This window comes from Salmo trutta, chromosome 30, assembly GCF_901001165.1.
Source record: "Salmo trutta chromosome 30, fSalTru1.1, whole genome shotgun sequence".
Taxonomy (NCBI): Eukaryota; Metazoa; Chordata; class Actinopteri; order Salmoniformes; family Salmonidae; genus Salmo; species Salmo trutta.
The window spans coordinates 27,158,963-27,172,248 of record NC_042986.1 but is presented as its reverse complement, the minus strand read 5'-3'; the positions used below and the strand labels follow the sequence as shown (position 1 = coordinate 27,172,248).

General features: G+C 40.8%; 1 protein-coding gene across 2 annotated transcripts; it reads left to right on the top strand.

The window, feature by feature from the left end:
* The first annotated feature begins 41 nt into the window (after window positions 1-41).
* On the top strand, window positions 42-12,357 carry LOC115168394 (transcription cofactor vestigial-like protein 4). Of its 2 annotated transcripts, none has more exons than XM_029723621.1 (6): window positions 42-165; window positions 502-654; window positions 5,314-5,479; window positions 9,036-9,261; window positions 9,363-9,474; window positions 9,603-12,357. In XM_029723621.1, the coding sequence occupies exons 2-6, from the start codon at window positions 573-575 to the stop codon at window positions 9,806-9,808; spliced, it is 792 nt and encodes a 263-aa protein (XP_029579481.1). In that variant the 5' UTR covers window positions 42-165; window positions 502-572; the 3' UTR covers window positions 9,809-12,357. The 2 variants fall into 2 exon arrangements, with proteins under 2 accessions (XP_029579481.1, XP_029579480.1); XM_029723620.1 differs by having other exon boundaries at window positions 5,296-5,479.
* Window positions 12,358-13,286: the final 929 nt, after the last annotated feature.

The window sequence follows — 13,286 nt, the reverse complement described above, 5'->3', positions numbered from 1 at the left end:
AGCTAGGCTGAGTCTGAGATGTGGCGCAACGACCCTTTTGTCTGAAAACTGTTTGCGGTAAAAAAAAAATATATAATACCGATGGAGCCAGCCAACTGATTTTCGGAACATCTATCTACAAATCGTTTTGACTATCGATCATCTGAACTGGACCTCGAACACATTGTAAGTTTGTATTTTTTGGTTTTTACTAACTTTGAAAAAGTGAGTTAGCTTCTTAGCTAACTTTAGCTGCTTGCACCAGTTTAGCTTCTTAGTAGCTTACTACCACGGTAGTTAGCTAGCTAGCCTAGCCAGTTATCCAATGTTTACAGGCGAAGAGGGCCATTTGACATGGATGCATTGGCTAGCTAGTTCATAGAGGTTGCTAAACTATTAATTATAACGTTAGCTAGCTAATGTTGTGTATTTGGTACAACAACGCGTATAATCGAACGTTATCTTTACCTAGCTAGCTAGCTGGTTAACGTTAGCTAGCTAATATTTTATATTCTATTCTAGGACGGACACTTACTGGCTAGCTGGCTAGCTAGCTGCTAACTTTGATGTTAGCAAGTAGCCAGTACGAGTAAATGGTTTTCACGAGAATGGACCTGTTGAACTATCAGTTCCTGGACAAAATGAACAACAATATCGGGAGACTACACTACGAAGGTAAGAGACTCATTTTCAATAGCTAGCTAAATCTGTTATCGGCCTAATCCTAGGTGATGGTTAGTCACTAACGTTAACTTTTTTATTTTTTTATTTCACCTTTATTTAACCAGGTAGGCCAGTTGAGAACAAGTTCTCATTTATAACTGCGACCTGGCCAAGACAAAGCAACGCAGTGCGACAAAAACAACACAGTTACACATGGGATAAACAATCGTACAGTCAATAACACAATAGAAAAATCTATACAGTGTGTGCAAATGAAGTAAGGAGGTAAGGCAATAAATAGGCCAATAGCGGCAAACTATCTACAGTAGCCAACGTTCCTTATATTAAGCATACTAGACCGCACTCTTTTAATGTATTGTTTAATTTACGAATAGCCGGGGCACACTCGAACACTCAGACATTATTTACAAAGAAAGCGTTTGTGTTTAGCGAGTCCGCCAGATCAGAGGCAGTAGGGAGGACCAGGGATGTTCTCTTGAAGTGCGTGAATTAGACCATTTTCCTGTCCTGCTAAGCATTCGAAATGTAACGAGTACTTTTGGATGTCAGGAAAATGTATGGAGTTAAAAAGTACATTATTTTCTTTAGGAATGTAGTGATGTAAAATGTGTGAAAAATATAAATGTAATAATAGTACAGATATCCCAAACAACGACTTAGTAACTTAGTACTTTAAAGTATTTTTTTTTACTTAAGTAGGCTACTTTACACCACTGCTAGCTAGCCAGCTATCTATGCTATGGCTTCCCCCATTATTTGTTGATCAATCCATTATCACCATAACAAACCATACCGTGTGTTAAGTTAACTAGCATTAAAAGCACAATTGAATGTATTGATTCGTTTTGTAACCACTAAAAAATGATTACCAGGTTTCCACCCAACCTTCTTATTCGAGTAAAGTATATGTCGGATAAAACATGTAAAGACAGGCCTGATGGTGGAAACAGCAGATTTGTCGGTAAAACAAAATACGCATGACAAGGTGGGATATTATTGTCTGTAAAATGAATTATGTGAGAAAAGGCGGTGTAAAAGTGCAAATATTGATATAATAACCATCATATCGAAGTAAACTTGGAGTCACGCGATGGCATGTTGTGTGGTCCTACAACTCGGGAAAACATGCAGTTTATTAGGATACAGATAAAATAAGTTCTGGTTAACTTTTATTTAAAAACACTTATTTAACCTTTTATTTAACTAGGCAAGTCAGTTAACAACAAATTCTCAACTTCAATGGGTGGTGAAAGTGTAAGGTGAAAATCTTTATTCCCGTTTCCAATGAAGGAGAGGGTCTTATTGTAGTGACATGATCGATGCTTGGCAGCCATTTGACAAATTTAAAATAATGTCGTTCTTTTGTCCATAATAATCTCATGTAGGCTATACCCGCACTTTATCAGCGTATGGAACGCCGTTTGGGTCTTTGCATGTGTCAAAAAAGATGCATGTCAAATTGTGTTTGACGTTTCAAATAACGCTATTTGACGTGTCAGATACGCTTATTGACCAATCAGGACCTGAATATGACTGCACGTCAAATAATAATTTAATGCGTTCATACATTTTTTACGTAGTTATTATACATTTTTTACGTAGTTATTATACATTGATTACACTATCACTCGTATTTCATGGGATTGAGATCCAGGCTCTTCGCTGGCCGTGGCGGAACACTGACAGTCCTGTCTTGCAGGAAATCACGCACAGAACAAGCAGTATGGCTGGTGGCATTGTCATGCTGGAGGGTCATGTCAGGATGAGCCTGCAGGAAGGGTACCACATGAGGGAGGAGGATGTCTTCCCTGTAACGCACAGCGTTGATATTGCCTGCAATGACACAAGCTCAGTCCGATGAGGTTGTGACACACCGCCCCAGACCATGACGGACCCTCCACCTCCAAATCGATCCCGCTCCAGAGTACAGGCCTCGGTGTAACGCTCATTCCTTCGTCGATAAACGTGAATCCGACCATTACCCCTGGTGAGACAAAACCGCGACTCGTCAGTGAAGAGCACTTTTTGCCAGTCCTGTCTGGTCCAGCGACGGTGGGGTTGTGCCCATAGGCGGCGTTGTTGCCGGTGATGTCTGGTGAGGACCTGCCTTACAACAGGCCTACAAGCCCTCAGTCCAGCCACTCTCAGCCTATTGTGGACAGTCTGAGCACTGATGGAGGGATTGTGCGTTCCTGGTGTAACTCGGGCAGTTGTTGTTGCCATCCTGTACCTGTCCTGCAGGTGTGCTGTTCGGCTGTACCAATCCTGTGCAGGTGTTACACGTGGTCTCCCACTGCGAGGACGATCAGCTGTCCATCCTGTCTCACTGTAGCGCTGTCTTAGGCGTCTCACAGTACGGACATTGCAATTTATTGCCCTAGCCACATCAGCAGTCCTCATGCCTCCTTGCAGCATGCCTAAGGCACGTTCACGCTGATGAGCTGGGACCCTGCGTATCTTTATTTTGGTGTTTTTCAGAATCAGCAGAAAGGCCTCTTTAGTGTCCTAAGTTTTCATAACTGTGACCTTAATTGCCTACCATTTTTAAGCTGTTAGTGTCTTAACGACCGTTCCACAGGTCCATGTTCATTAATTGTTTCTGGTTCATTGAACAAGCATGGGAAACAGTGTTTAAACCCTTTACAATGAAGATCTGTGAAGTTATTTGGATTAGGGGTCCTGAAAAAGGGACGTTTATGTATTTCCATGAACGGAAGTTCAATGTCAATAGGTGAACAACAAGTGGCTACCTAGCTAATACTTACTCACAAGGATGGCAAAATCATTGCTAAGATGAATGAAAATTACTGCAGTTTCTACTGCTCACTATTTTCAGGCTAGTTGTATTGGTGCTAGATGGGTACCAAGCTAAAGCGGTCGAACAAATGCCTTATTACCAACGTGGTATTGTAAACACATCGTTCGTGTATGGTGTGTGCTTGTTTGCAGACTTCTTATGTACAGCTTTGACAGTGCTACTGATAGTAATGGTGGTGCTTGGCTTGCACATGCAAATTCAGCACACAACATTCTATAATAGAATTGTGTTATTTGACGTGTCAAATTAAAAGCTTATTTAACGCGTCAAATAGTATTATTTGACGTGTATATATTTTTTGACACGCGAAGACCCACACGGCATTCCATATCTGCAAGCTGTTGGCTAGAGCGCCAATACTAGAGCCAATACTAGAGTGGGGACTTCCCTGTGGCTCAGTTGGTAGAGCATGGTGTTTGCAACGCCAGCATGGTGTGTGCAACGCCAGGGTTGTGGGTTCGATTCCCACGGGGGGCCATTACAAAAACAAAAAAAATGTATGAAATGTATGTATTCACTAATGTAAGTCGCTCTGGATAAGAGCGTCTGCTAAATGACTAAAATGTAAAATGTAAAAAAAATGGGACATTTGATATACACTGAGTATACAAAACATTAAGAACACTTGCTGTTTTCCATGACACAGCCATGATCCCTTATTGATGTCACTTGTTAAATCCTCTTTAATCAGTGTAGATGAAGGGGAGGAGACAGGTTATAGAAGGATTTTTAAGCCTTGAGACGGATTGTGTATGTGTGCCATTCAGAGTGGGCGTATGGTAGTAGGTGCCAGGCGTCACCTGTTTGTCAAGAATTGTTTATCAAGAATTGTCCACAACCCAAAGGACATCCAGCCAACTTGATCCAACTGTAGTAAGCATTGGAGTCAACATGGGCCAACATCCCCGTGGAACAATTTCGACATGTTGTTGAGTCCATACCCCGACAAATTGAGGTTTTGAGGGCAAATGGGGGGGTGCAACTCAATATTAGGAAGGTGTTCCTAATGTTTGCTATACTTAGTGTATAACACATTTTTTTGCGACAAAACCCTCAGTAAGGTTAAAATGAGATGGAAATCCATTTAACTTGTATTCGGTACATAGCAATTTAACCTCAAAAACATTTTTATGTGCGCTATGTCATCACGTCATCTGCAACAAGTCAATTTGATGGAAACACATCTCTGGTAGGAACATTTGCATATTTTATTCATGCATTTTTTTAAATATTTGCATGAATCTGTCGCCAATTGGATGGAAACCTAGTTAGTGTGACTGCAAGGCTTGACAGACAAGGTAAAGCTAAACCTTGTCTAGCCGACTAAACTCAATTCCACAATTTGAGTGGCGACTACTGTGGGTGGACTGAAGCTCCAATGTCACATTTATTGAAGATTTTTATCAAAAACTAGCTACTGATTTCAGCACTCAAAGAATAGCTACTGATTTCAGCACTCAAAGAATAGCCCGCGATTACACAGAACAATGTGTGTAATTGTCGGCTATTCTTTGGGTGCGGAAATCAGTCGTTTCTGATAAGAACTACGTCGGAGCTCCAGTCCCCCCACACTAGTTGCCGCTCAACTCCATCGTAAATCGTGGATTTGAGTTTAATCGGCTAAACCTTTTCTAATCCCCATTTCTCAGGTAATGGTCACAGCAGGTAACTAGATCATGTGGGGGAGCATGGCAAACTCCTAGTATTACTGATTTAGTGTTTTAAAACGTTCTGAATACTCTGTAGTTCTACATTATTGAGACATGACCACCTTGGTTTGCATGCAAAGTATAAACAGAGAGTGTTCTCTACAGCTGAATCTTCTCTCACAGGTGAGTCCAGGATGCCGTCGCTGCCCTCTCCAATGACCAACATGAGGACCGGTCCTCCCCCCATCTGCCCCAGCAAAAGGAAGTATGGCGAGGAGCAAGTAGACGACTGCATTGACTGTGACAACAACCACATGACCAAAATGAGTCGACTGTTTGCTGCTCAACTGTAAGTGTAAACATGTCTGTCTTAATCTATCGTTACGTACTTTGAAATATTTTTTTTTACATTACAATATTTTAATGTCAAATGTATCCAAACATTTGCTTGCATGAAAATCAGATAAATATTGTACACACGAGGAGTGTGCATGTATACTGAACAAAAATAGAAACACAACATGCAACAATTTCAAAGATTTTACTGAGTTAGTTCATATAAGGAAATCAGTCAATTGAAATTCATTAGGCCCTCATCTATGGATTCCACATGACTGGGAGTACAGATATGCATCTATAGGGGCATGGATCAGAAAACCAGTCAGTATCTGGTGTGGCCACCATTTGCCTCATGCAGGGCGACATCTCCTTCGCATAGAGTTGATCAGGCTGTTGATTGTGGCCTGTGGAATGTTGTCCCACTCCTCTTCAATGGCTGTACGAAGTTGCTGAATATTGGCGGGAACTGGAACATGCTGTTTTACACGTCAATCCAGAGCATCCCAAACATGCTCAATGGGTGACATGTCTGATGAGTATGCAGGCCATGGAAGAACTGGGACATTTTCAGCTTCCTGGAATTGTGTACAGATCCTTGCAACATGGGGCTGTGCATTATCATGCTGAAACATGAGATGATGACTGCGGATTAATGGCATGTCAATGGGCCTCAGGATCTTGTCACGGTATCTCTGTGCATTCAAATTGCCATTGATAAAATGCAATTGCGTTCGTTGTCTGTAGTTTATGCCTGCCGCCCATAACATAACCCCACCACCACTCTGTTCACAACGTTGACATCAGCAAACGGCTCACACATACAACACCATACACGTGGTCTGCAATTGTGAGGCTGGATGGACGTACAGCCAAGTTCCCTAATTTGGCGTTCTTATGGTAGAGAAATGAACATACAGTTCTCTGGCAACAGCTCTGGTGGACATTCCTGCAGTCAGCATTAGGTCGACTGATTATGATTTTTTCAACGGCGATACCGATTATTGGAATACCAAAAAAAGCCGATACCGATTAATCGGCTCATTTAAATAAATACACTTTTTTTTAAATGCTTTTTTATTTTTATTTATTTATTTGTAATAATGACAATTACAACAATACTGAATGAACACTTATTTTAACTTAATATAATACATCAATAAAATAAATGTAGCCTCAAATAAATAATGAAACATGTTCAATTTGGTTTAAATAATGCAAAAACAAAGTGTTGGAGAAGAAAGAAAAAGTGCAATATGTGCCATGTAAAAAAGCTAACGTTTAAGTTCCTTGCTCAGAACATGAGAACATATGAAAGCTGGTGGTTCCTTTTAACATGAGTCTTCAATATTCCCAGGTAAGATGTTTTAGGTTGTAGTTATTATAGGAATTATAGGACTATTTCTCTCTATACGATTTATATTTCATATACCTTTGACTATTGGATGTTCTTATAGGCACTTTAGTACTGCCAGTGTAACAGTATAGCTTCCGTCCCTCTCCTCGCTCCTACCTGGGCTTGAACCAGGAACACATCGACAACAGCCACCCTCGAAGCAGCGTTACCCATGTAGAGTAAGGGGAAACAACTACTCCAAGTCTCAGAGCGAGTGAGGTTTGAAACGCTATTAGCGCGCACCCGGCTAACTAGCTAGCCATTTCACATCGGTTACACCAGCCTAATCTTGGGAGTTGACAGGCTTGAAGTCATAAACAGCGCAATGCATTGCGAAGGGCTGCTGGCAAAATGCACGAAAGTGCTATTTTGAATGAATGCTTACGAGCCTGCTGCTGCTGCCTACCATCGCTCAGTCAGACTGCACTATCAAATCATAGACTTAATTATAACATAATAACACACAGAAATACGAGCCTTAGGTCATTAATATGGTCGAATCCGGAAACTATCATCTCGAAAACAAAACGTTATTCCTGTTACATTGCACAACCTTCAATGTTGTCATAATTACGTAAAATTCTGGCAAATTAATTCGCAACGAGCCAGGCGGCCCAAACTGTTGCATATACCCTGACTGCGTGCAATGAACGCAAAATGACACAATTTCACCTGGTTAATATGGCCTGCTAACCTGGATTTCTTTTAGCTAAATATGCAGGTTTAAAAATGTATACTTCTGTGTATTGATTTTAGCTAAATATGCAGGTTTAAAAATATATACTTCTGTGTATTGATTTTAAGAAAGGCATTGATGTTTATGGTTAGGTACAGTCGTGCAACGATTGTGCTTTTTTTGCAAATGCGCTTTTGTTAAATCATCCCTCGTTTGGCGAAGTCGGCTGTCTTTGTTAGGAAGAAATAGTCTTCACAGTTCGCAACGAGCCAGGCGGCCCAAACTGCTGCATATACCCTTAATCTGTTGCAAGAGAAGTGACACATTTTCCCTAGTTAAAAGAAATTCATGTTAGCAGGCAATATTAACTAAATATGCAGGTTTAAAAATATATACTTGTGTATTGATTTTAAGAAAGGCATTGATGTTTATGGTTGGAGCAACGTGTACCTAAGTGATCATATGCAACGCAGGACAGGCTAGATAAACTAGTAATATCATCAACCATGTGTAGTTAACTAGTGATTATGATTGATTGTTTTTTATAAGATAAGTTTAATGCTAGCTAGCAACTTACCTTGGCTTCTTACTGCAGCCGCGTAACAGGCAGGCTCCTCGTGGAGTGCAATGTAAAGCAGGTGGTTAGAGCGTTGGACTAGTTAACCGTAAGGTTGCAAGATTGAATCCCTGAGCTGACAAGGTAAAAATCTGTCGTTCTGCCCCTGAACAAGGCAGTTAACCCACCGTTCCTAGGCCGTCATTGAAAATAAGAATGTGTTCTTAACTGACTTGCCTTGTTAAATAAATGTTTTAAAAAAAGACGCCAAATCGGCGTCCAAAAATACCGATTTCCGATTATTACGAAAGCTTGAAATCGGCCCTAATTAATCGGCCATTCCGATTAATCGGTCGACCTCTAGTCAGCATGCCATTTGCACGCTCCCTCAAAAGTTGAGACATCTATGGCATTGTGTTGTGTGACAAAACTGCACATTCAAAACTGCGCCTTTTATTGTCTCCAGTACAAGGTGCACCTGTGTAATGATCATGCTGTTTAATCAGCTTCTTGATATGCCACACCTGTCAGGTGGATGGATTATCTTGGCAAAGGAGAAATGCTCACTAACAGGGATGTAAACAAATGTGTGTACAATTTGAGAGGAATAAGCTTTTTGTGCGTCCGGAACATTTCTGGGATCTTTTATTTCAGCTCATGAAACATCGGATCAACACGTTACAAGTTGCCTTTTATATTTTTTTGTTCAGCGTAGTTACATGTGCCGAAGAGACAAGTGTGTCGTAAGTAAACACGGTCGACTGCTCTTTAAACAATCCATGCACTGAATCCCTGCACCCTTATTAAGTGACAGTCTGTAAGGCCCAATCTCCTGACTTCAAGGCGGGGTTGATTTAAAGTGGCCTATGAATAACTGGAGCAGTTGGTGGTCTTTGTCAGGCTGTCTGGGGTAATCTGCCACTTGTCCTCTCTTTAACAAGGGGACAGCCTGCCAGCGGAGACAACCGCAACGACCCTTGGATCCTCGGCCACAGCCCTGTGGAGCGCATCACTTCCTCCTCCAACGGCCTCCTTGGCAACCACTTGTACGCCTCCATCCCCTCCTATGCGATGGACCAGCCTCTGGCTCTGACTAAAAACAGCATAGACTCTGGATTGGGTGGCACAGAGAGGCCTGCCATGCCCGGCCCTGTGGACAGACCACAGGTAATTCTGACAATTCCGAAATACATTCATGCATTGGTCAGTTGCGCCTTACGTACAGTCTCGTATTGTATGTCATTAATGTGTTTGTTTATATCTTATAGAATCGCCCCTCTGTGATCACCTGTGCTCCTGCAAGCAATCGCAATTGCAACCTGTCTCACTGCCACAAGTCTCACAGCCCCAGCCCACCCATGGATCAGAGGAAGGCCGATGGTAAATGTTTATCACCACATTAGCTTACTAACGTGATAAATCTGTGCATACATTTGATATAATTTGTATCTTTGTTACCATGCCACACTTAAAATGTTGATTTATTCTCCTCTCCTCTGTAATCCCAGATAATACTGCGGTCGACCCAGTGATCGAGGAGCACTTCCGCCGCAGCCTGGGGAAGAACTATAAGGAGCCTGAGCCCGTCTCCAACACTGTGTCCATCACAGGCTCGGTGGACGACCACTTTGCCAAGGCCCTGGGGAAGACCTGGCTCCAGATCAAGTCCAAGGGGCCGGGGGGACACCCCCACAGTCCAGAGGCCAACTCCTGAAACACTGGCCGGACCTCCCTCACTGTTGAATGGTGAACCACAACCATTTCTTTGTCTGTGGCATCAGACAAGTGCACCGATTGACCTCCCTATACCATTCATTGTCAAGCTTGACTTCCCTGAGCTCAGAACAACGCTAGAAAAGACAATGAATTTCCAGTTTTAATACTGTATTATATACCAAAGCTGGCCTTTTACAGACCTTGGGGGGTTCTCCCTGCTCTTATTATATGACTGACACTGATCTGGGAGGATTTGATACATTTGTTCAGTTAGGGTAGTTTTGGTTTGAGTCCAAGTGTTCAAATTCTTCATTTTGAATGCAGAAATATCAATTTGAGGAACTCTCTAGGACCAGTATTGGCAGCCTTGATGTCAGCTTGTCTTTATTTGAGGTGTATCATTTTATATATTTTTAACACTTACCCTGACAGAGATTCCCAAAATGACCAATTAATTTGGCCTTTGAGAAGGCATACTGTTCGGTCTTAACTCCCTCATGCCTTTCTTATTAACCAAAGAACTTGCCTGCTGCTTCAAACAAAAAGCCATAGTCTGCTTTGCTTCTCTTCTGTTTTCATCCTCCTGCCATCTCCGTTAACTCTCCACATGTGACCCTGTGTTGGTGTGTTTTTAGTTCAAAAGGAAGGCCGGCTCTGATTTGCACTATTATGTGTTAGATTGAGGTAGTGGTAACAGCATACCTGTTTCTTTTGGAGCATACAGTACATTTGTAAGAGTGCGTTTGTGTTTGTTTTAACAATACTAACAGTGGTAATGCTATCAAGGCTCTAGTCTCCCTCTGGTCCCAATGTTTCTCTCTTTTCTCTCCAACTATTCAGAACTGGACCTACTTTCTCTTTTGTGGACTTACATTTTTTGTTTTTATCTTTTTGTTCTTTTAGTACTCACTGGTTTATTTCATAGATACAGTTAGTAATAATGATAGTATTCTGCTTACAGAGATGCATGTTTCAAATAGCTGGTATCTATTATAATAAGCCTTGTTATTCTATTTACCCTCAGAATTTATTTTTGTCAGTAACCGTTTTAGAAATACTTACTGCTGGTACAGTCGTACTCAATATATTTTTTTGTATATGGTTTTCATTAGAATATGTATACACTAGCATCCATCTACAAATCGCAGCCTCTGGCAAGGCTGTTTGAATGCAGTATAATAGGCTATGTTGTTATTATGTGGTTGGTACGGGATGCTTTGGCTTAGACGCATTACTGAGTAGTCAACATTTAACATCTGTAGACCAGTCCTGTCTTAGAGTTGACTATCTTCACCATAATGCCATTAGTTGTGGTTTTATTTATTCCAATCTGATGTTTAGTTGAATACTGTCAAATTTTGACTAACTTTTCTTTTGTTAAATTGACTCGCAATGAGCATGTCTACTTGACATTCTTCACTTTGGAAAGTGTAATGTTTATTTCCCCTAAATTAAAATGCTGATGACTTTACCCACATGTATCATGGCTGGCCTTGAACGAAAGCCTTGCTCAAGCTTGTCTTGAGACGATGGCATGAACATTCCACCATCACTACCCAGCTTAATATTTTTTTTGTCTTAAATAAGATCTGGTAAGAGTAAGCTTTGAGGAAAGAGGGATAGATTCTCCTACATTTGTGGTGTTTAGTGTAAACTGTGTGGGACTTTAAAAATCATTAACAGAATCAAGGGGAGTAGCAGAACATCTAAAGTACTTTATAGAGGCAGTTTGAGGATGAATGACCTTTCTGAAGTGTTTTCCATTTCCTTTAGTGAACATATGAGTTAACACTGCTAGAAAATTGTATAGTACATTGTTTTAGTCAGCTCTTTGTGAAAAAAATTATATTATATGTACTTGCATCCTATATTCTACACTGTTTTGAAAATTACTATATAAACTCATATTCCCGTTTTATTTTTTACTTTGATATGGAAAGACTATCATTGCGCCGTGCGTAATGATCCTAGAGATTTTTTTTAACAGAACAATGTATTCATGATATGTAGCCATTGAATATACATGATCCTCTAACCATGCATTTGTATCTATCTAAAAAGTTGATCTTTTTCCAGAGTTGTCTGAGGTTTGATAAGTGCAGGAACACCAGTCGTTCTATGAATAAGGCTCTCTTGGCATGATGTCAGGGTGACCTTACTGCTGCAGGTTCTCTGCTTGTTTCTGTACTGCAGTGGAACTGTAAGGGTTTATCACGAGTTGAATCTCAGTGATATGTTGGGGTTTAATGTTCCAATGTTATTTAATTGGTATTTGACTGCTTGTGCCTCTAAACAACAAGTTGCAGAAACTAACTCCTCCATTTGTCTCTTAACATGGGAAACTGCATTGTCTCTTAATTAACATGGGAAACTGCATTGTCTCTTAACATGGGAAACTACATTGTCTCTTAACATGGGAAACTACATTGCCTTAGACGGTTTGTTAATCTGTATTTTGTTCATTTTTGGTCTTATTTCTCCAGAAGAATATACCACTGTTTTTTTTACTTGATTTCTCCTAAATAAACTTTAAAATGCTCTATCACAGTCCAGTATGTGAATGTTTTTTTTGTTTTGGGTCACCAATACTTGTCCAACAATGTGATTCAGACTTGAGGCCATTTATACATCTTGCACAGGACCCAGCCCATTGCCATGAAACCAGCCACAGAGGCAGCTCTGGGTTTACTTTTTATAAATAAAGTTGTATTTGGCCTCATGGGTGTGGTGGTAACATACAGTAACTAGTTACAGCTGTGCTGTGTGATTGTTGTTTCTCAGTGCTGGCAGGGAGGGATGATAATTCTGTCTTTCTCAAACACTATCTCTGTCTGAACAAGAGACCCCCATCATTTAAAAGCTTTCTCTTCAGTGAAATAATGTTAGGAAGTTGAACATCAATCTCCAAAGCAAGTCCCATGTCTGAACATCAAGAAGAAGAAAAAATGTGTCTAGTTGACATGAATAATTGGGCCAGTGGGATGGGGCAGTTGAAGGCAGGAGTTTCTAGGGCGTTTCAGGCCTGTTTGGTCCACCACAGTATTAACGAGTAGAATCAGCCCATGGTGAAGTCTGGAGGCTGATGCTGGTCCAATCACAACCCTGTCATTTGACCATCAGGGTGTTGGCAAACTTCCTAATGCTGCTGCTTATTTAGAAATGTCAGTGCGTTGGGGGAGCTGTGGTCAGTCAGTGGAAAGTGAAAGGCCACAGAGGAAGCCAGAGTATGAGGGAGCTCAACAAACACTCCTCTAAGAGGGCTGGGGTTTTTCAGGAGAATTTATTATTCAAACTGCAAGAATATAGAATTGTGTCCTCTTTTGGCAAACTGATTTGAATTGAAGTTAATTTAGTCTTCCTGGTGAACCAAATTGTTGTTGAATATTAATTTGAGCCTTTATATCATAATGTTATGAACTATATTATATTTATATAATTACAGTATTTGTGGTGTGTAACTAACCTCTTTTCAAATG